General features: G+C 44.8%; 1 protein-coding gene across 3 annotated transcripts; it reads left to right on the top strand.

The window, feature by feature from the left end:
- Positions 1 to 343: 343 nt before the first annotated feature.
- METTL13 (methyltransferase 13, eEF1A N-terminus and K55) lies at positions 344 to 18,273 on the top strand (the record flags this gene model as incomplete). 3 transcript variants are annotated; one of them, XM_084250607.1, is made up of 8 exons in its annotated part: positions 344 to 499; positions 1,814 to 2,573; positions 4,145 to 4,344; positions 6,621 to 6,816; positions 9,480 to 9,647; positions 11,730 to 11,945; positions 14,337 to 14,468; positions 17,999 to 18,273. In XM_084250607.1, the coding sequence occupies 8 exons, from the start codon at positions 347 to 349 to the stop codon at positions 18,271 to 18,273; spliced, it is 2,100 nt and encodes a 699-aa protein (XP_084106733.1). The 3 variants fall into 3 exon arrangements, with proteins under 3 accessions (XP_084106733.1, XP_084106732.1, XP_084106734.1); XM_084250606.1 differs by having other exon boundaries at positions 347 to 499; positions 1,814 to 2,113; positions 4,153 to 4,344; XM_084250608.1 differs by lacking the exon at positions 4,145 to 4,344 and having other exon boundaries at positions 347 to 499; positions 1,814 to 2,113.
- Between the last annotated feature and the right edge of the window lie 4,288 nt (positions 18,274 to 22,561).

Here is a 22,561-nt window from a genome sequence, read left to right as displayed (position 1 = left end):
GCGTGAGGTTTCCCCGCGTCGCCGCGGAGGCGGTGCCAGAAAAATCAGCCAATGAGATCCTGGGAAGCACTGGACGGCCGACCAATCGCGAAGGCTGGCACCCGGATATGATTGCCGGCTGGGAAACCGATCTCAGACAGCGTGAGGGGCTCCCACGTGGGGCCGGGGCCGCGGGCGCGGAGGGCTGTAAGGGTTGTCCCGTGGGGTTTTGAGTGCGGGGCAAATCAGTGTGGCTTGTTTATCCGTGGAGAGAATTCTCATTGTCCCGGAACCAGCGTGTGAAGTTCTTCCGATGGTGTCTCAGAGGGGAGGAGAGTCTTGAAGACGCATCTCGGCCGGTGGGAATATGAATCTCTTACCCAAAACCTCCAAGGAGTTTGGCTCCGCTGACTACTGGGAGAAGTTCTTCCAGCAGCGGGGAAAAAAAGCATTTGAGTGGTATGGAACCTACCTGGAACTATGCGGGGTGCTCCATAAATACATCAAGCCCAGGGAGAAGGTAAACGCGGTCTGGCAGGGCCCTGGCGTGTGCTCGGGAAGGTGGGAGCTGATAACAAATCCTGAGCTTCGTAGACATGATAGATGTGGGGACCCGTATCAGGCCCACTTCAGGATTCTAGGTTTCATTCAGGCTAAAAAACAGTTTAAAAATACTCCTTTAAAGATTTTTCGTTAAGACTTCTTGTCCCCTGCTCATCCTCGAATTAGTAACCAGACCGAAAGAGTGACAGCTTTGGTAACCTAACCTTGATGTAGTCTCTAGAAGCGAGTGTGCCTTCTGTTACTGTTGTAACAGAAGTGAGTGTGCCTTCTGCCTACTGTTACTGCCTGGGGCAGGCAGCACTTGGGGCTTTACTGATACATGAGTCTGTTATCAAATAGTTGTTGCACGTCCACTGAATTTCAGGCATAGTGCTCAACACTTAAGCTGCAAGAGGATTGAGATAAAAACCCTGGGCACATTCCAGAAGTGAAAAGTGATAAGTACAATAAAAGGAGGCTTGATACAAGTGGGGTTGTACTGAAGTCAGGGAAGAATAGGGTAAAAAAATGGAACATTTGTGGAGGACACGTGACATGACAAGCCTTATGCTCTGTGTATGTGATAGTTCTGTAGTTGAATTCTCATAATAAACTCTGAGGTGAGTGGTACTTCATCTATCCTATAGACAATGACACAGATTTTGAGAGCCAGTTTCTTGTCTAAGATCAAGTGGTCACATGGCAATTTAAACTCAGGCCTATCTATCTCCAAAGTGTTAGCACATAGACACATCTCATTGTGTCTTTATATTTTAGAGATAGTGCTATCAGATCAGAATTTTGAAGTATGAATGGGAGAGTGTCCCAGAGACAGGGAGGCAGTGACCTGTGTTCTAAGTTTGACTTCAGAAAATAGAATATCATAAGGTAGCGCCCAGGGCCTCATTGAAATAGGATTATGCCAGAGTCTTTGTCAAGAGTGAGACAGATAGAAAATTTCAACTGTAATGATTGTTTTTGGATTCTGTGACTTTATATCAACTAATGATAATAGATCCTTGATTCAGAGACAAGACTAACCACAATAGTTTGTTTCTGAAATGCAGAAAGCCCATCCTCACATAATTTGTGATGTTGTAGCTAAATGAGTGGTTACTTTAACCAATGGTGTTTCAAGATGGAACCTGGAATCTGCTCTGTAATGGTGCTCTCTCCTGACAAGTTTCTCCACTTTCTGCAAACATGCAGTGGCCGAGGCAACTTAACTCCAGGTCTCTGAAGCACATTCTCTTGCCTTGATCTCCTCATCTTTTTGCTCTCCCCTTCCCAGGTACTGGTGGTTGGGTGTGGTAACTCAGAGCTCAGTGAGCAGCTGTATGATGTGGGCTATCAGGATATAGTGAACATCGACATCAGTGAGGTGGTCATCAAGCAAATGAAGGACCGCAATGCCAGCCGGCGGCCCCACATGAGCTTCTTGAAGATGGATATGACACAGATGGAGTTTCCTAGTGCCTCCTTCCAGGTGGTGCTGGACAAGGGCACCCTGGACGCTGTCCTGACAGATGAGGAGGAGAAGACCCTACAACAGGTGGACAGGATGCTGGCTGAGGTTGGCCGTGTCCTGCAGGTGGGCGGTCGCTACCTCTGCATCTCCCTGGCTCAGGCTCACGTCCTGAAGAAAGCAGTGGGTCACTTCTCTCGGGAGGGGTGGATGGTGAGGGTGCACCAGGTGGCCGACAGCCAGGACCAGGTGTTGGAAGCAGAGCCTCGGTTCTCCCTGCCTGTCTTTGCCTTCATCATGACCAAGTTCAGGCCAGTCCCTGGCTCTGCCCTTCAGATCTTTGAGCTGTGTGCTCAGGAGCAGGGCAAGCCCATGCGGCTGGACAGTGCTGAGCGGCTGGCTGAGGCAGTGCGGGAGCGGCAGCAGTATGCCTGGCTGTGCAGCCAGCTGCACCGCAAGGCCGGGCTGGGGAGTGTGTCTCTGGACTTGTGCAATGGGGACACGGGGGAGCCACGCTACACCCTCCACGTGGTGGACAGCCCCACTGTGAAACCATCGCGGGACAGTCATTTTGCCATTTTCATCAGTGAGTTGGGATTGCTCCCTCTCTTTCCTGGAGGGGCTGGCTTACATGGGCTGGGGCTGGAATTTTGGTGGATGGGTTTGCCTTGGCTGGTTCTATTTTACAGGGGGCGGTACTTCCAGAGGGTGAGAGCATGACAAAGGGGGAGTAGCAGCTCTGCAGCTACCTGCTAGACTTGAGGCTTGTTCCTTCTTCCATTGCAAAGGCTTAATGGAAATGTGAGAGAAGGGGTTAGTAGAGAAATGAGAAGTATACAGATAAATTTAGGCAAGCCTCTCTTTATAAAGATTTGAGTTACTGTATAACAAACAGTGTGGTTGTTGTAATGGAAACAACTGAGTTCTAGTCCCTACTCTAGCCTGTAAGCTGTGAGACTTGGGAGATCTGCACTTCTCTGTTGAACTTAGACAGTATAGAGTTGTAGCTAAAAATAGGGGTTCTGGTTCAGTCTAGGTTCAGTGACTTCCTGGTGGTGGAAGTGTTGGAAAAGTTATTTTTTTTGTGTTTCAGTTTCCTCATCTATAAAGTGAGATCATACCTATTCTTGTGTAGTTGTAAGAGTGTAAAAGCCCTTAGGTGCCTCACAGGTGACTGCTTTATAAATACTAGTGTTGTTATTGAAAGGGGTCATTGATAACCAGATTTATCTTAGAATCAAAATACAGAGTATGAAGAAATGCTTTCAAAAATAGAAACTTCTAGGGCCTCCTCAGTGGCACAGCAGGTTGAGCGTAGCACTGTGGAGCTGTCCTCAGCCTCTGCAGTGCTGGTTCGATTCCTGATCGGCCAGGGAGATACCCACACAGCGCGGCAGACCTCTCCTGTCTCGCCCGCCCGCTGTGCCTCTCAGCAGTGCTTTTGGTCCATCTGCCTGTTCTGCTCCCTGCTCTGTCTCTGGTGAATCCTCTCACCTGTGCTTCTGGCCTGTACCCCAGCTCTTGTATAAATAAATAAATCTTCAGAAAAAAAAAATAGAAACTTCTAGACAAATACAGCCTGTTGAGATGATCAGGCTGGTAATTTCCCAAGGCCTGAACTATTTCCCCAAGTATTTCGTAATCTTCTCTGTCTACCTGTGGGAACAAAATGATGGATACAACCATAGAGCCTGCAGCTGGACTGCTCGGGTTTGAATCCCAGCCAGACCCTTACTGACTGTGTGAATGTGGGCAAATCTTTGTTTCAATTTCCTCATTTTTAATATAGGAGTAATAATACTACCAGTATGATGGATTTTGGATAGATTCAAATATTTTCTTTGTGCAAAGTGTTTGAAATAATGCCTGGCATGTAATGAGTGTTAATATTATTGCTGTTTTTCTTGCACCAGACACCTGTCTCTCTCCCCTTATATTCGTCCTCATGCTTGCATAGCCACCCTTGGTCCTGCTTGATGTGAATGGGCTGCTTGGTTCTGGGCAGTGTGCACTAGGGCCTCCATAGCCCCTTAGTGGGTCACAGTTGGAAGGCATGCTGGGCCTGGGAAGGGTCTGGCTCTCTGTCATGTCATCATATTGGCTGTGGCCTTAAACATTCTTCCTGGGACCCGTTAATCACCAACTCACTCTTTCCAGTCCCCCAGGGGCGGGAGACAGAATGGCTATTTGGCATGGAGGAGGGCCGGAAGCAGCTGGCAGCCAGCGCAGGCTTCAGAAGATTGGTCACAGTTGCCCTTCACCGAGGTCAACGGTATGAAAGCATGGACAGCATCCAGGCCGAGCTGTCTGCCAGGGTCATGGAGCTGGCCCCTGCCGGGATGCCCACCCAACAGCAGGTAACAACTTTGGCAGCAGTCTCAGTTGTCTCCGGAAGAGTCCTGTTAGCAGCCAGGAAGGCTGAGGACGCCTTGGAGGGGCACCAAGTGCCTGATTATAATCTGTGCCAGGGGTGCATGTCAGCTGCTGAGTTGTCAAAATCGTATAGCCTTGCCCTAGGCAGCGAGAGGTTAGCAGGTTCCCTTGTTGAGACCCACAGTAGCATCATTGTATTTGTAGGCGGGGACCCTCAGACTCCACAGAGGTGGCGTGAAGAGTATTCCTCACAGGCTCCAGCTCTTCATCCTGCCCACTCTTGCACAGGACTTGACCATTTTGCTTCTCATATCTGTTGTTATCTGAGGGTAGAAAGAAAAAGAACCAAAATAGCTTAACATAACTTTCAGGATATTAGCATTGCTGGTTTGTTGTTCTACTATGAAGGAAACTGAGTGTTTTTGCCAAAATGGTGATATGGTATTATCAGCTGACACCTTCTGTCTTGTGCTATCCTGCTTACCTTGCGTAATTGATAGGTGACTTTCTTGCTCACGCTTTATAGTAAGAAGTTTATCCTTCTTGATGTGTTGGACAGTCTATGTGCCTGGGGGTTGGTGTGGGAGTAATGGGTCTGAAAAGAAAAACCCAGCCTCTCAGCCTGTGGTTCTACCCACTGGGATGACCTCTGTTTACAGATGAGTGTGTCTGTGAATTTTCTGGCAGACTTGGGACAGGACATGACCAGAGAGATCCCAGAGCCTGTGGGGAGGTTCATTTGTGACTTCTCTCCAGTACCTTTGTCTCTGCAGAGTCAGGAGTCCTGCTGATTATTACATACTCTTGTAAGTCTTTAAAAATAAATAGAAAGATTGGGCCTCCCTGGTGGTGCAGGCAGTTGAACGCAGCACTGTGAAGCTGTTCGCAGCCTCTGCAGTGCTGGTTCAATCCCCCGCCGGCCGCGGAGATACCCACATGGCACAGCAGACCTCTCCTGGCTTGCCCGCTGTTCCTCTCAGCAATGTATTTCAGTCAGTCTGCCTGTTCTGTTTCCCACTCTGTCACTGGTGAATCCTCTCACCCTCCTGCACATCTGCCCTGTTCTTGTATAAATGAATATATTATATATATATTATATATATATATATACAAGAACCCGGTTCTTGTATAAATGAATAAATCTTAAAAAAAAAATAGAGTGATTGGGAAGGAAAATTGAAAAGTCTAGGGGAAAATATATTTTTCTTGTATGGTTTAGAAAAGTGGGGGCAGGGCATAAGATGAGAATAACTAGGGGAAAGAGATTTCTCCACATTTGGAGTGGTCGTTTGGCCCTCTGGATCTTGTCATCTTTATCTCTCCCCAGCTTCTTTCTCTTATAATTTGGCTCTTGCTTTTATCATCTTCAATTGTTGAATGTCCTTTTAAGGATTACTATTCAGAAACATTTATGTTATTCTTGGGGAGAACCAACTGCATTGCACTGATGCTTTGGGAATCTTTTTATGTCCTCATTTGGCCTTCGAAAAGTGAATTAAACCATCTGAAATCTATTTAAAGACCCCAGAAAAATACTTTTTAAAAAATATTTATTTTTTTTTAAATTTTATTTTATATATTTTTTACATCACTTTTCATTTTTGCACAATGTTTGCATTTTCATCTTGGTTATAGTCCCCATATAATTCCCACCCTTCCTTGTTTTGAACTTACTCCCCCTGCTCCCCCATAGTGTGTCTCTGGTTTATTGTTACTTGTTGATTTTGATTTTTTTCTTTATTATAATTAGTCTTTTTCCTGGTCCCTTATTTAGGTTTTCTAAATTCCTGCTATGAGTGAGACCATCCAGTATTTTTCTTTTTCTACCCAGAAAAATACTTTAATAAAAGGGCACATTTTCAGAGTAGCTGCTGCAAGAACCTTAGTGGGTATTCCTCATATATACACAAAGAGGCGAGATCATCATTTCTTCTTCTTTTTTTTAAATTTATTTTTGCATAGAAAAACTGTGGTGTAGGTCAGAGGTATGGGGAGGGTGTGTGTGTGTGTGTGAGAGAGGATTCACCAGAGACAGAGTGGGGAGCGGAACAGGCAGATTTACTGAAATACACTCCTGAGGGGAGTAGCAGGCAAGTCAGGAGAGGTCTGCTGCACCATATGTGGGGTTAACTCCCTTGCTGGGGATCACACTCAGGCTATAGAGGTGATAGTTATGAGACTTAACCCTAGGCCATCAGGGAGGCCCCCTTATGTTTCTTATTTGGCTGGTGTTTTGATCCTATTTCTGCCATACCTCCAGGTGCCCTTTCTTTCTGTGGGTGGGGACATTGGGGTCCGCACCGTTCAGCACCAAGACTGCAGCCCCATGAGTGGCGACTATGTCATCGAGGATGTGCAGGGGGATGACAAGCACTACTTTCGACGACTGATCTTCCTCAGCAATAGGAATGTGGTACAGTCGGAAGCCAGGCTGCTGAAGGATGTGTCTCACAGAGGTGAGGTGTCCCACAGAGGTGAGGTCTCATAGGCATGGTGGTGGCACCCATGTAGAGATGGAATTTGGGGTATTCTGAAAGACCTAGGAGCTTGGCAAAGATGTAGGCTGGACCTGGGTACCTGTGGCTCAAAACATATGGCTCTGGGCTGTCCTCTCACCACCTAGGCCCAAGGATGTGGGCCTCCTCAGTGGCGCAGCGGTTGAGCGCTGGGTTGCGAAGCTGCCCGCAGCCTCTGCAGCGCCGGTTTGTTCCCCGGCCACCGGGTGAGGGTCCCACATGGCACGCAGACCTCTCCTGCTGCCCGCTGCTCCCCTCAGCAGTGTACTTCATCAGTCTGCCTTTTCTGCTCTCCGCTCTGGCTCTGGTGAATTCTTTCACCCTCCTGCGCTTCTGACTGTACCCAGTGCTTGTATAAATAAATAAATAAATCTTAAAAAAAAAAAACCAAAAACAAAAACCAAGGATGTGGTTGAGCAAATAAATGTGATTGTCACTTTATGGCCTTCAGTTTAAAGGCTGCCAGTTTTCAACGTTGCTCTATGTACATCTGTACGTTAATTTGATAGACCTCTGTGAGGTGAGCTGAAAACATGGGGGTACAGGTTGACCTGCCCTCCACCCTGTTGCAGCTCTCTAGCACTTGTTTCAGAGGATTCTAGAATTGGTAGAGTGCCTTTGAGGTCATCTAGTCCAGTGCTGTTTAGCTTGCTGTAATGATGGAAATGTTTAATATCTGAGCTGCCTGGTACGGTACCACTCAACATATGTGACCTCTGAGCTCTTGGAAAGTGACTGGTGTAACTGAATTTTAAATTTTACTTAATTCTAATCAACTCAGTTGCAATGGCCACAGGTGGCTGGTGTCTCTAGGGTTAAGACAGTGTAGATCTGCTTTGTGTCTTCCAGAATTCCTTTTAAAGACTGGTCTCCCAGATGCTGCTCACTCATTCCCACCAGTGGGGAAAGTGGTGATGTGTTTCTGCTACTGTTTTCATGGGTTGCATATGTTTATATCATGAAAGTAATACTCATTTGTAGTCAATTAAAATACATGCAAAATAAAAAGTGACCGTGCCTCCCCGCCCCTCCTGCAGGTCAGTTTCCCTTTAGAAGCACAGAGGTTCAGTGCCTCCCTGGTGGCACAGGCGGTTGAGCGCCACTCTGTGAAGCTGTCTGCAGCCTCTGCAGTGCAGGTTCAATCCTGGCCGGCCGGCGAGAATCCCACGTGGCTTGGCGGCCCTCTCCTGTCTTGCCCGCTGATTCCCTCAGCAGTGTATTTCGTCAGTCTGCCTGTTCTATTCCCCGCTCTGTCTCTGGTGAATCCTCTCACCCTCTCATGCATCTGGCCTGTACCCCGGTTCTTGTATAAATAAATAAATAAATCTTATAAAAAAAAAAAGAAGCAGCACAGAGGTTCAGGGGTGGAAGCTGAAATTGGGTCTCCTCATTCTCAGTCTCTCTCTGCCTGACCATGCTGTCCAGATAGCCAGGCCATCTGAGAAGAGGATGAGGAGATTCAGCAACTCTGGAGGTCACAGAATTGCCCAGAGTGTACCGTCAGCTTACTTATACCAGAATGATCTTTTCTTTAGAGTTGCCCCTAGTCAAGTGCACTGATGTGTGCTGGGTCCCTGCCCTGTGATTTGGCCACTCTTGTCAGTGGTCTGCTTCAGTGTTGCCTCACTAAAAGCTTGGTAAAATTGCTTACAAAAACATTTTGCCCTGCAGGTTGGGTTTCAGGGCTTTTTTCCACCATTATCAGGCTCCTAGCCTTCTTAGTATCACTGTCTTTTCTTGAAATTGGTCTCCCTCATGAAAGCATTGGTGAATAAGGAGAATGTATTAAAAAGTAATTTAACATCTCTGAAGAGGCTCCCTGTTACTACACATCAGTGCCTTAGGCTGCTGTAGAATGCAGCTCGTCCCTAGAAATATCCAGAACCATGATTTACTCTGATATCCTAAGGTAATCGAGGGACTAGATAGAGGGAAATAAGGGACTCTATAGGATTTCTCCTCTTCTTTGAACACTTGTGAATTCCATGTCCAAAGGAAGGGGGTGTCTATGTTATATCCAGGTGATACAGTAGGATTATGAAGGGTGCTGCAGATGGACATTCCCAGATCAAATCCTGCAGTACCACTGCTGCTTCTGGATGCATTGACTTTAGAACCTTGGTTTTTCCATCTGCCAAGAACTGGAATACCAGGGCTGTTATAAGAGCTAAAAGAGTAAAGTCCTAGTGTGTAATTACCACAGAGGAGGCATTATATGGAGTCATTCTCATAAATTGTGTTGTTAGTTGCCTGGCAACTACATGGAGAAATACTCAGGCTCCTCAGTTGAGTTTCACCAGGTTTTTAGGTGTGCTTTTGCCAGTTCCCTTTTCCTACTCTCTGGCATCCAGTGGAGCACATTAAGTGTTTCACAGTTGTCTCTTTGTTGGGACAAAACCCTGATAAGTACTGTTTGCCTATTTCTATGACATAAAAATGGCCACCCACAGTGAATTTCTAGCTATCTATATGATGTCAGCCATTTCACAAAATTCCTGCGTAGTTAACAGTTGGGCTCTTGAATCAGATCAGTTCCACTGCTGGTGTGCCTGGCTTTCCAAGGGCTACAAGGTTACTAAGAGTTGTCAATCTTTCTCATTCAGCACAGAAGAAACGGAAAAAGGACAGGAAGAAGCAACATCCTGCTGATAATGCGGAGGACCTGCCTGCGACCCCAGGGCAGTCCATTGACAAGAACTACCTGTGTTGTGAACACCACAAAGCCATGATCGCTGGCCTGGCCCTGCTGAGAAGGCCTGAGCTACTCCTAGGTGAGTGAGATGCCACTGCCTTCTGCAGAGGGAGCTTGTAAGATCAGAGAAATAAGCAGTCAAAGTCGCTGACCTGTAGTTTATAAGAAGAGGTATTCCAGACCAACAGTTGCACATATTTTCTTTCCTTGTCCCCACCATCTTCTGTGTTAATGCATCCCTCATTATTTGTCCCTCAAATTCAGATTATAATCTTGAAATGACTACATGTGTTGATGTTTACATTTTTCTCTTCCACTCATTTTATTTTATTTTATTTTATTATTTAAAAGATTTATTTTTATTTATTTATACAAGCACTGGGTACAGTCAGAAGTGCAGGAGGGTGAGAGGATTCACCAGAGCCAGAGTGGGGAACAGAACAGGCAGACTGACGAAATACACTGCTGAGAGGAGCAGCGGGCATGGCAGGAGAGGTCTGCGCGCCATGTGGGACCCTCGCCAGCGGCCGGGGATTGAACTGGCACTGCAGAGGCTGTGGGCAGCTTCGCAGCCCAGTGTTCAACCGCTGAGCCACCGGGGAGGCCCCACTCATTTTATTTTAAAACTAAGGTATAAAGTCATTCAATGAGGTATGTAAGTACACAGATCTTAAGTTGTTCAGCTTGATGTGTCTATGCATATGTCTATGTATATATGCAACATTTAAGGATCATTTCTGGAGAAATGCCTTTGCAATTTAGGAGATCTGCTGGCTTTTCAGTAATGCATTATTTGGTAGCAGAGGCAATTCTTTCTGGAATTTCTACTTTAATAAACAATTTATAGCCTTAAACCTTATCATTTAGAGCAGGTTTGGATCAGACTATAGCAGCAAAAAAATGTTTTTCTTTTTAACACTTAAAACTGTCTTCGGGCCCCCCTGGTGGCGTAGGCGGTTGAGCGCCACACTGTGAAGCTGTCCACAGCCTCTGCAGCGTAGGTTCAATCCCAGCCAGCCAGCAAGGGTCCTACATGGCGCGGCAGACCTCTTCTGTTTCGCCCGCTGCTCCCCTCAGCAGTGTATTTCTTCAGTCTGCCTGTTCTGTTTCCCGCTCTGTCTCTGGTGAATCCTCTCACCCTCCCGCTCATCTGGCCCATACCCCAATTCTTGTATTAAAAAAAAAAAGTATTAAAAAAACACAAAGGGCCTTCTCAGTGGCGCAGCGGTTGAGCGCTGGGCTGCGAAGCTGCCTGCAGCCTCTGCAGCACCGGTTTGATCCCCGGCCGGCAAGGGTCTCACATGGCGCGCAGACCTCTCCTGCTGTGCCCACTGCTCCCCTCAGCAGTGTACTTTGTCAGTCTGCCTGTTCTGCTCCCCACTCTGGCTCTGGTGGATTCTCTCACCCTCCTGCGCTTCTGACTGTACTCAGTGCTTGTATAAATAAATGAATAAATCTTTAAAAAAAAAAAAGACACAAAAAAACTGTCTTCACCCAAAGTCCTGAATGTGTCTTACTGAAACTCCTTGTATTCTTGGCCTATCTCGATTACCTTATTACCTTGATGATGTGTGTCCTCATAGGCTCAGTTCTTGGGTTGAATACTCAGGATCTGTCTCCTTCTGATGATTCTTGTTTCTCATCTGCCTTCCATGCTGCTGTGGTTGCTGTGGTTACTTTGCTTAGTTGGAGCATTTGGGCCTTTGTTTTCCTGTGATTTCTGGAACTCAGGTGGATTGCCATCTCTTAGAGGATGTGTTTGAGATGGAAGTTGTGGCTTTTGGATTAAAAGTTGGGCTGAGGGCATCATACCTACTCTGCCCTGTGACTCTGAGCAAGATATCCCTTGCATTTCCTGTAAGGGTCTAATAACTTCCTGTGGGGACTTTTGATATGTCAGCTGAGAGCTTTGGATCTTTAAGGGACCATAATATACACTGGTTATTCTCTGCATTTACCAAGAGAGGGATTGTGAGGCTAGGGTTGTCTTCTGATGTCAGATTCACTCCTAAATTTCTGGGACAGACAGGAGGTCAGATGTCTAAATCTCGTTCAGCTGAGCAGAACTTCCACTCTGACTCCTCCTCCTAACTTCCCTGAAGCCTGTACAAAACTTCCCAGCACGCAGATGATTCCATAATGCTCTCTTCTTTTATTACAGAGACCCCGTTGGCGTTGCTGGTGGTGGGCCTGGGTGGGGGCAGCCTCCCCCTCTTCGTCCATGATCATTTCCCAAAGTCCTGCATCGATGCTGTGGAGATTGACTCCTCCATGCTGGAAGTGGCCACCCAGTGGTTTGGCTTCTCCCAGAGCAACCGGATGAAGGTGCACATTGCAGATGGCTTGGACTACATTTCCAGTCTGGCTGGAAGAGAAGGTACAGCTCTAGGACAATATGAAGAGAAGTCACAGGCCTACAATGGCCTCTAGAATTCATCTCTAAGAGGGAGGCATCAGCAGCATCCCATACCTGTTCATTTATTGACATACTTACTCAATGATGTAGAGTTCCAGATGTGTGTTCAGCACTGTGCTAGGTGCTGGGGTGTAGTAGTGAATGAAACGGACGATTGCTCCCCTTATGGTGTTAAGAGATTGATGGGTTTCTCTTCTGAACATGTAACCTTACTACTTTCTCAGCATCCTAAGAATCCTGAAATCTGGCTGGGTGAGGAAAAGGGTGAAAAAGATGGGGTTAATGTTGGGAAATATTTCTTGTAAATATTTCATTTGGGCATGAAACCAGATATAGAGCAATGCAGTGCCTGTGTAGTTCAGGGACATTTGGCAATGTCTACAGACATTTTTTCGTTGTCAGAATATTGGGTCAGGTGCTTCTGGCATCTGGTGGGTAGAAACCAAGGATGCTCCTAAGCACCCTACAGTGCATAGCTCAGTCACCGATGACAAAGGGGTGACCTGGCCACAGCTAGCACTGGTGCTGCAGGTGAGAAATCCCAAGGTAGAGATTGCTAGTGGGAATTCAGATAACCCTGCTGCTACAGGACTGAAGGCCCCATTTTGCTCTAATAATTGTATCCCAGACTTAGGACAAAAGGCATATTCATGTTCTGTGTGAGAGCCCCTGATCCTTCTGCAGCTATATGGCTCCTGATGATACTGGAATTTTTCTGGAACTTGAGTCCTTCTAGGGGAAGTCAGTTTGGTTGGTTCAGCCCTATGTGAACTTAGGAGTCTTAGATCACCCTTCCTGGTCTACTCATTCCATAACAGGTGCTCTAGTTCTCACTGGATTAGAATATCCCATAAAGGTGGCAAACTCAGATGCCTGGGGTGGGTATTTTGGTACTGGAATGGACAGATGCTGCCTTAATGTGAACTTCATATCAGAATTTACAGGTTTCCTGTGCAAAGCTGGGGCCAGGTTGAGGCCCAAGATAACTAATATGCTTAAAGTATTTAAAACCTAGATATTCAACCCATGATGCAGTCAGTTATGTACTTTCTGCAGTTATTGCCTGCAGGTCAACTTTGAGGGGCTCCGGCCATCATCTCTAACCACCACAACCTTTCAGATTATTTGAAGGCTTAAGGCCACAGATGTGGGCCATCATTTTCCTTGGACTTGATGGGCCAACATTTTCTGCTCTCTAAGAAACCACAATCAGATCTGTACTATGAACAGTGACAGGCATGCAAGAGTCCAAAGAAAATATTTATTAGATAATTTTATGTAGTCTCAAAATTTGCAAAATAACAAGCTGGTGGTATTACAGGCCTACGCCATGTAAAAACCACCTAACATTATAACAAGTAGAACTGATTCATTATAAGTAATTTCTCACCCACTTAGCAAAATCATTTCTTGAACCAGCTATTGTTCAAGTAACCAGAAAAGATGCAGTAACTTTAATATCAGAACATTTCCTCCCAAGAAGCAACATAAACTGTTTTCAGAATTGAGTTACGGTTACTATTTGCTGGGTCAGCCCTTAAAGGTTTAGGCAGCTGCTTTGTCTAGATAGGTGGTTCTCAGCTCTGATTGTGTTTGGAGTGATCTGAGGAGCTTCCTGTCTGCTCTCCCATCTATTCCTCACTCCCCATCCCAGGGTTTTGGACTTAGTCGGTGAGGAGAGGATACCAGGTTCTCTAAGTATTTACAATCTTCCCTAGGCACCTCCTAATGTTTTGTCGGGTTGAAAGCCACTGAGTTAGTAGGTAGACTTGTTATAGGTAATAATCACTCTAGAGTGGACTTCGCTAATGTGTGCTTTTTTTAAAAAATATTTATTTATGCACAGGAGAACTGGGGTGTAGGCCAGAGATGGGGGCCTGGGTGAGAGGACCTACCAGAGACAGAGTGGGGAGCAGAACAGGCAGATTGACTTGAAATGCATTGCTAAGGGGATTTGTGGGAGAGACAGGAGAGATCTCCTGGGCCATATGTGGGTTAGCTCCCAGGCCAGGGATTGAACTTAGGCTGCAGCAATGATAATACTGAGACTTAACTCCTCGACCACCAGGAAAGCCTCTCATATGTGCCTTTGGAAGGTGTTTTTAAATGTGGAGGAGGAAGATGAGATGGAGGTTCCCATTTTTAATGTGCGATACTCACAGCAGCACTAAGATGTCATCCCCTCCCTGGACCATGGAACCAGTGTCTTTATGGACTGCCACCTCCTCAATGGCAGCCTTCTGACTTAGCTATCCCTGCCATCCCCACAGGTCACAGTGAAAATGTGTAGGAATGAAATGGCTTTCTTTTATCCAGCAAAGACAAAGCCTCACCTTTGCTTTTCTTTCCCAGCACAACCTCGATACGATGTCATAATGTTTGATGTAGATAGTAAAGATCCGACGCTGGGAATGAGTTGTCCTCCCCCGGCATTTGTGGACCAGCCTTTCCTACAGAAAGTCAAAAGCATTTTGTCTTCTGAAGGTATGGGGAGCAAAAGGGTGGAGGAAGGGGCAGTGAGGGTGGGAAGGAAAAATATTACCTTCTTAATGAAAAATGCATGTACCACAAGTGCATAGTTCAATCTGTTTCCCTAAATTGAATATACTCATTTATCAGCAAACATGAAGAATTTCTGGCACCCCAGAATTCCACCTTTTTCCTCCTTTCCAATAATTTATCCTCTCAAGGATAACTGCTACCCTAGATTCTAATAGTAAGCTTAATTTTGTCCATGTTTATTCTTTATATAAATAGAATCATACAGAATATACTCCTTAGGTATCTGTTTTCATTTATTCAACATGATGTTTATGAGATTCATCCTCTATGTTCCTTTTTGTTGCTGTGTAACGTCATGTGACTTAACCAGAGTTCATTTCTCCACTGTGGTTGGCATTTGGGTTGTTTCCTGTTTGGGGCTTTTATAAATAATGCTGTCAGGAACATACTAGTAGATGTGTTTTGGTGAAAGTGTTTACAGATCTGTTGGGCCTATATGTAGTATTGTAATGCTGGATCATAGATGATGCTCATGTTTGTTGGACTTTCATAGGTGGTGCTATGTCCATTTTATGAAGGGGATTGTAGTGATTCCCATTCACATCCACAAGGTGGCGTTAGCTGCAATGTGAATTCTTCCCACATGCTTTGGACTAGGTGGCATCTTTATCTCTCTAGCAGCCCATTTCAAGTGAGGAAACTGAGGTAAAGATATTTACCAACTTGACACAAGATAACATTGGGACTCCAGTCCAGGTCCTTGTGACTTGGAAGCTGGAGCACTTAATCCATATGTTCAGGGTCTCCTAGGTATTTTGATTTGGTGTAAGGTACTGTGGGAATAGAGCTGATTTAGTACTAATTACTTGTTACAAGTCAAGGTACCTGGGTCCCCTCACTGACTGGTAAATACATCACTGTATAAGTCAACACAGTATCCCTGTGGAGTTGGTATTTATGCATATAAGAGCTGGGGTTGGAGGCCAGAGGGGTGGGGTGGGGGGTGAGAGGATTCACCAGAGATAGAGTGGGGAGCAGAACAGGCAGACTGACTGAAATACACTGCTGAGGGGAGTAGCGGGTGAGACAGTAGAGGTCTGCAGTGTCATGTGGGTTAGCTCTCTGGTCAGGGATCAAACTTGTGCTGCAGTGGCTGCTGATAGCTTCATAGTACTGAGACTTAACCCCTTGTACCACCAGGGAGTCCCTAGAGTTGGTAGATTCTTTTTGTGGTGGTGTTCATTTCAAAGCAATTCTTTGGGAAACTTAGGCATGGAGAAGGGTGAAATAATTTACTAGCAGCATAGAAGAGCAGGCATTAGGCTGAAGTTTCTCACAGTTCACGTATTGCCCATGCTTTTCCCTTTCTGCCTTTGTGTGCTATGTATCTCCAGAATCTCTCCTACCTTAGGAGCATTTTTTTTCTTTTTTTTTTTTTTTGAACTTTTAAATATATTAACTTTTATTCAAAGGTAATACAAGAAAGACATGTTTTGGTTATTTGTAAAGTGAGATTAATCAAAGATCTAAGAAAAGTTATATCTGATTAACATAGTTGACTACTTAACAAAAAGTTCTGTCTTCTGTAAATAGTAACTAAATTTATACATAAAGGAAAAAATATCTTTAAAACCATTCAAATTCAGTTGAATCCCATACGTCGGTATCGTCATCAAACCTTTAGAGTGTGTCCTTAAAAAATTAAAAATACACACCAAAACATGACCAACATTGAACAAAAGAAAATATAAATAAGGATAATTTATTTTATTTTAAAAGTTTGATATCATACATATTCATTTGAACTTTAATGTCAGTGTCACCAGACTTTTCTACTATTTTTTTTTTTTTTTTTTTACCATTTAAGCATTTTTAATGACATTTCACAGAAACCAGAAAAATTTCTCCTTTGATGGTATACTATATAAAATTTCTGTTTGGTAAGCAGAATTACAACTGGAGGCAGAGAATTTCATTTAAGTAAGAAATTTAGCTACCACTGTACTTATGACTCAATGGGAACCAAGGGAATAAAAAATGACCAAACGTTGAAATATTAATTCAGGGTATAATGTCATAGTAATGAAAAGAATCATTGCAGGTTAGTCCATACAACAAATGGAAGTAACCCACAAAATTATTAAGTAACCCCACAATTTATTTTTTTTATAATAAATTTTATTTTTATATTCCCCATACAATTGCAAACCCCCCCCCCCATTTTGACCCCAATCCCTCCCCTCCCACCCACCAAAAAGTGTCTCTGGTTCACAGTTTTTTGTTGATTTTGATTTTCACTTTCTTATAGTTATTCATTTTCCTGGTCCCTTATTTAAGTTTTCCAGATTCCTGCTATGAGTGAGACCATCCAGTATTTTTCTTTTTCTTTCTGGCTTATTTCGCTGAGCATGATCCCTTCCAGCGCCATCCATGTTGCTGCAAATGGCATGTGTTTATCTTTTTTGAATGCTGAGTAATATTCCATGGTATATATGTACCACATCTTCTTGATCCAGTCATCTATTTTTGGGCATTTGGGTTGTTTCCAAAGCTTAGCTATTGTAAATAGTGCTGGTATAAACATAGGGGTGCAGGTGCTCTTTGGAATTGATGTTTCTGTGTCCTTTGGGTAAATACCTAGGAGTGGAATTGCTGGATCATATGGAAGCTCTATGTTTAGTAGGTCCAGAAATCTCCACACAGCTCTCCATAGTGGTTGGACCAGTTTGCACTCCCACCAACAGTGCAGAAGAGTTCCTTTTTCTCCACACCCTCGCCAACATTTGTTGTTGCTAGTTTTTTAATATGTGCCATTCTCACTGGTGTAAGATGGTATCTCATGGTAGTTTTGATTTTCATTTCCCTGATTACAAGTGATGTTGAACATTTTTTCATATGCCTGTTGGCCATTTGCATTTCCTCTTCAGAGAAGTTTCTTTTTAGCTCTTCTGCCCATTTTTGGACTGGATTATTTTCTTTGTTGTTGTTGAGTTTCATCAGCTCTTTGCAGATTTTTGTGTTCAGTCCTTTATCATTAGTGTTGTGTGCAAAAATGTTCTCCCAGTTGGTGGGGTTTCTCTTTGTTTTTTGTTATTGTCTCTTTTGCTGTGCAGAAGCTCTTTAATTTGATGTAGTCCCAGCTGTTTATCTTTGCCTTCACTATCACTGCTTTGGGTGATGTGTCAGTAAAGATGTCTTTGATGTGAATATCACGTAGTGTTTCGCCTATATTTCCTTCTATGTATTTTATGGTTTCAGGTCTTATGTCTAGTTCTTTAGTCCATTTTGAGTTGATTTTTGTGTATGGTGTGAGGTAGTGGTCAAGCTTCATTCTTTTGCATGTAGCGACCCAGTTTTCCCAGCACCATTTATTGAACAAACTTTCTTTGAGGAGCATTTCTTGATCTAATTGCCCACCAGCCTCCCAGGGCAGGGGCTAGTATTTTCCTTAGAGCTGAACCTCGTCTTCAACATGTCCCCTGGATTCTGACTCTTTCTTTCCCATCCTCCAGGTGTCTTTATTCTCAACCTTGTGTGCCGAGACATGGGGTTGAAGGACTCGGTGCTGGCTGGGCTCAAGGCTGTGTTCCCCCTCCTGTATGTCCGGCGAATTGAGGGGGAAGTGAATGAGATCCTGTTCTGTCAGCTGCACCCTGAGCAGAAACTTGCCACACCACAGCTCCTGGAAATGGCCCAGACCTTGGAGCAGACCCTGAGGAGGCCTGGAAGGGGTTGGGATGAAACATACGTCCTTTCTGATATGCTCAAGACTGTGAAGATTGTGTGATCGCTGAGTCAGGGAGACCTCCCAGTGTCCTGCCAGACCGACCTTGGCCTCCCCCATTCCAGAGAAAAAAGAAATATAATGGACCACACTTTTTAAGCCTCCTGTTTCTCTTGGTTTCATAATTAGCTGCATGTGACTTGTAGCTTAATGAGGTTGCCTGAAGATCTGGGAAAATAAAACATTCCTTCCCATCTCATCATCTTCAGTCCACTTGGGTTGATGATCTTGGCTGTCTTGGTGTCCTTGAGGAGGCTCTATGGAGCCCCCCTGATGCCTTAACATGTCTGCATCAAGTTCCGTGGGACTGGAGATAATCAAATTGCATTGCTGGGTTGCTTTTGCTTTAGCCTGTTATTGGTTTTATAGGAATTATCTCAGTTCTGTGTCAAAGAGCTAAACTCTTGGGATCTCCACACATCTTCATAGGTGTGTGGTTTGAGAGAGACCATCTATTCTACCTCTCTGAAGATGGACTGTCCTTGACTGGTCCCAAGTTTTAAGAATCTGCTAAACCACCCCACTATGGAACAGTTTTCCTTGACTATCTAAATCTTGTCACCTAAGCCATTTGTATGGTTCTCAATAGAGGCGAATGGATGGAACTGGCTCCAGGATGGTATAGGCCAGGAATCTAGAAACTGCAGGTTTTTATGGTTTACTCACATTTGCTGAGTAATAGCTGCATGTTAGTTAGACCTGGATGGAAGTAAAGAGGTAATGGGATGGCCAGAAAGCAGGCATTAGTAACTAAAGTTAATGTGTTTCAGGAACTTTTCTAAGTGGTTGATGTACATTGTCTCATTTAATCTGAGGCAAAGGATAGTTAAACCAAAACTATATTTAGCCTCAAATCTCACTTGAGACAGAAGTGTCAATGTGATCCAAATATTGAAGCTGTTGAATAGTTGTTTGAAACTGGCCTGCATTTCATCTCCTGACTGCACCAAGACTTAACAGGCAGTATCATGGGAAATGGGCTTTGTCCTCTACCACCTGGCTTACTCTCCATGACCTTTAAGATGAAGTCTAACCTCTTAAGATGAAGCATATTACAAAGTTAGGATGTCATCCTTACAAAATTGTGTTAACTCATTGAGGAGAAGGGATGTGAGTGCAAAATAGTATTTTTAGGTCTTACCTATTAGAAATACCTGGTGTTCTTGAAGGGAGGGTGGCCCTCAAAGCTTGGGACTCCCTGTTTTTATCCTCTAAGCGCAGGCAGTGTTAGGGTAGTTTATGGAGTCTACGAAGACTGCTCTGTGCTCAGTTCACCCTCCAATGCTGTGCAGACATGAGTGCACAAGGGTAGCACAGCCAAGCTGGGGAACTACCAGAATGATGATGGGGTCACCGCTATAGCATAGGCTGAGTTGTCCAAGGAATTAGGTAGGTTTACTGGAGACAAATTCTTGGAGATGAGAAGAAGCACTCTGGGGCCATAATAGTTGTCTTAAACTTTTGGAAAAATAATGGATATGACAGGAATAATGTTGGTTATATGTGGCTCCTAAGGCTGAAAAAGACCATTGAGCAGAAATTACAGTTAGACAGCTTTCAGCTACATTTCCGAAAAAGAGGTGTGTACCAGTGGAGACCAATTTGTTTAGTGGAACACATGGTGGCTGCAGGCTATTTTTCAAACCCTAGTGTTACTCATCAGGTTTATGGGGAAACCTGATTTGGATTTGGGATATGGGGAAAAGGTCTGATATGTTCAGTCACTGCTATTGATTTGTATTCCATCTGTCCAACTGGAAAGCTAGCCACATTTGTATTAGCAATGGGCATGGTTCTTTATGAGAAGTTTTCCTGACTTCAGACATGAGTTTTGGAGGCTTATAGACCCAAATACCTTCCAGACCAGGCAAGTAACATGAAAGTGTGAAGTGAGCCATTTGTAAAACAAAAAGGCTAAGGAGAAGCCTGCAATAAACCAGAAAATAAATGCCCTAGTGAAAAAACAGCCTTCTTCCTGCCAAGAGTTGTTCTGCAGGAGAGCTGTCCCAGCAGGACTATATTCTAAGAGAAGCCAAAAAATTCATGCTTGTGTGTGTCTGTATGTGCGTGTAAGAGAATATTAAAGTGTTGGCCAATCAGAGCATATCTTCAAGCCACATTGACCTGTGGACCAGTAATTTGCATCTTCCACAATAGGAGACAGCTTACAGATGCCCTGACAATCTGCATGCACCAAGCCTCTGTGTGACCATAAAAGAAGGAGGAAGGTGGTAGCTCCCTGTCACCGATCTAGGAAATTCCATCCTGTGTCCTATATTTTCTGTAATGGTTACTCCTGAGTGGAGATGGTCCTACCATTGTTGGGATACTGCAACTTCCCAGGACCATCAGCGAACAGATGCCATCTGTATGAGAATCAATCATGTGACAACTTGTGTACCCCAACCCAAGTTGTGTAATAATGCAAAATTGGTGAGACAGCCCTATCCCCACCTGCCCCCAAGCAACCCAACCAAATTTTCCAAGTCTACCTCCATTCATCCATCATGGCTCAGCTTGTTAACTGGGCTGATGCTTGAGTCCCATCTTTCCAGGGGTGGGAGCTGACTTGTTGACCATCTTCTTATGGCTGATAGTTCTCAACTGCACAGTTGGAGTCATCTTATATGGTAGGCAGAATAATGGTCCCTAAAGATGTTCACGTCCTAATCCCAGCAACCTGTGAATATGTTACATAACATGGTAAAGGGGAATTAAAACAACAGATGGATTTGATGTTGCTAATTAGCTGACTGCTAGATTATTAGGATGAGCCCAACATAGCCATAAGGGTCTATAAATATGGGAGAGGGGGGCAGAAAGGTCACTGTTGGAGTGATGCTTTGTGAAAGACCCATCACTGCAGGCTTTGAACATGGAAGAACCTGAGGTGGCCTTCAGAAGCTGTAAAGGTAAGAAAACCTATTCTCTCCTAGAACCTTTACTAAGAAACCAGCACCTTCATGTTAGCTGGTGAGACCCATCTCAGACTTCTGCACTACACACCTGAAGATAATAAGTGTATTGTTTTAAGCCATTGAGTTTGTGCTTAATGGTTACAGCGGCAATAGGAGACTATGTACAAGTGGGCAACTTGTAAATACTATTTATAGGCCTGGGCCCTCCCCACGGAAATGTTGATTTTGTCAGTCTGTGATGCAACCTGTGTATCCAAAGTTTAAAAACCTTTCCAGGTGATGCTGTTGTGTATCTGAAGTTGAGGGCCACTGAGGTAGAGGTTCTGAGTGATGATCATTAGATAAGAAGAGGGAGCTGCTACTTCTATCTGTGATGCAAGCTACAGTCAATTGATGATTGGAATATGCCCCCCTCTCATCTTGTCTACGAAAAACACAAGAAATCTCCAATTCCCTACCATCAACTAGGTACCTTACAGCTGAAATCTGATGCTATCTGTAGAGGACAGGACTGGATACAGTGCAGGTTTTCTGATCCCATGCAGACTGGGTAAAGGAGCAGTCAGAGTCCTCAGTAGTTTTGCAGGTTTTTTATTTGGGGTTCACCAGGCATATGGCAGGCAGGGGTGCTGGCTGGGGGGCTGGGAGGCTGGCAGGCCTCCCAGCCCCCAGCAAGTCCTCACTCTATCTGGGCTCTCTAGCGCTCGTTCTGCTGCTTCTCGGCTTCTCTTTCAGCTTCTGCTTCGGCCTCTACTGCTGCTGCTGGCGTCCCCGTGACGCCGCCCTTAAAAGCACAGTCTTAGCTCAGCTGAATCCCATCTACCTATGCCCACACCCTACTCCAGGTGCCCGCCATCAGGCATGCATTCATGACAAGGATCCATCATCTATCCTGATGGCGGAAGGGCAGAAAAGCCTGACATTTTCTTTACCCTACAGTCCACCCCCTCAGGGTTTTCTGCCATACAGTCTATATATATATAATTTTCTTATCAAACAAACAATGCAGCCATGGCCCACAAAAGCAAATACATCACAACAAAATACAACAGATAAGTCAAGGCAGGGCCCCAACCTAGAGCAAAAGACAATTATTGGTACCAGCAGATGAGCCACCAAATCTGCTGCCGAAGGCACTGCTCATACAAGGGAGGGGAAATCACACACAGCATCTGCTATAACACCAGGAGCCGTCAGGCTTCCTGGCCTTCTCTGGCTGTAGTCTCGGCTACAAGCCACACACAGCATCCACCCCCAGGATGCACTAGCTCTGGGATTGGCAATTTTATTCTGTTGGGGGTAATTGCCAAACCTCAGGGTTTCTGTCTGCAGTTGCTCCAACACTCGGCCTTCACAGCCACCAGTGCGACTCA

This window comes from Talpa europaea, assembly GCF_964194135.1.
Source record: "Talpa europaea genome assembly, chromosome: 12".
NCBI classification, from domain to species: domain Eukaryota; kingdom Metazoa; phylum Chordata; class Mammalia; order Eulipotyphla; family Talpidae; genus Talpa; species Talpa europaea.
This window is presented reverse-complemented; position numbering and strand designations above follow the sequence as displayed.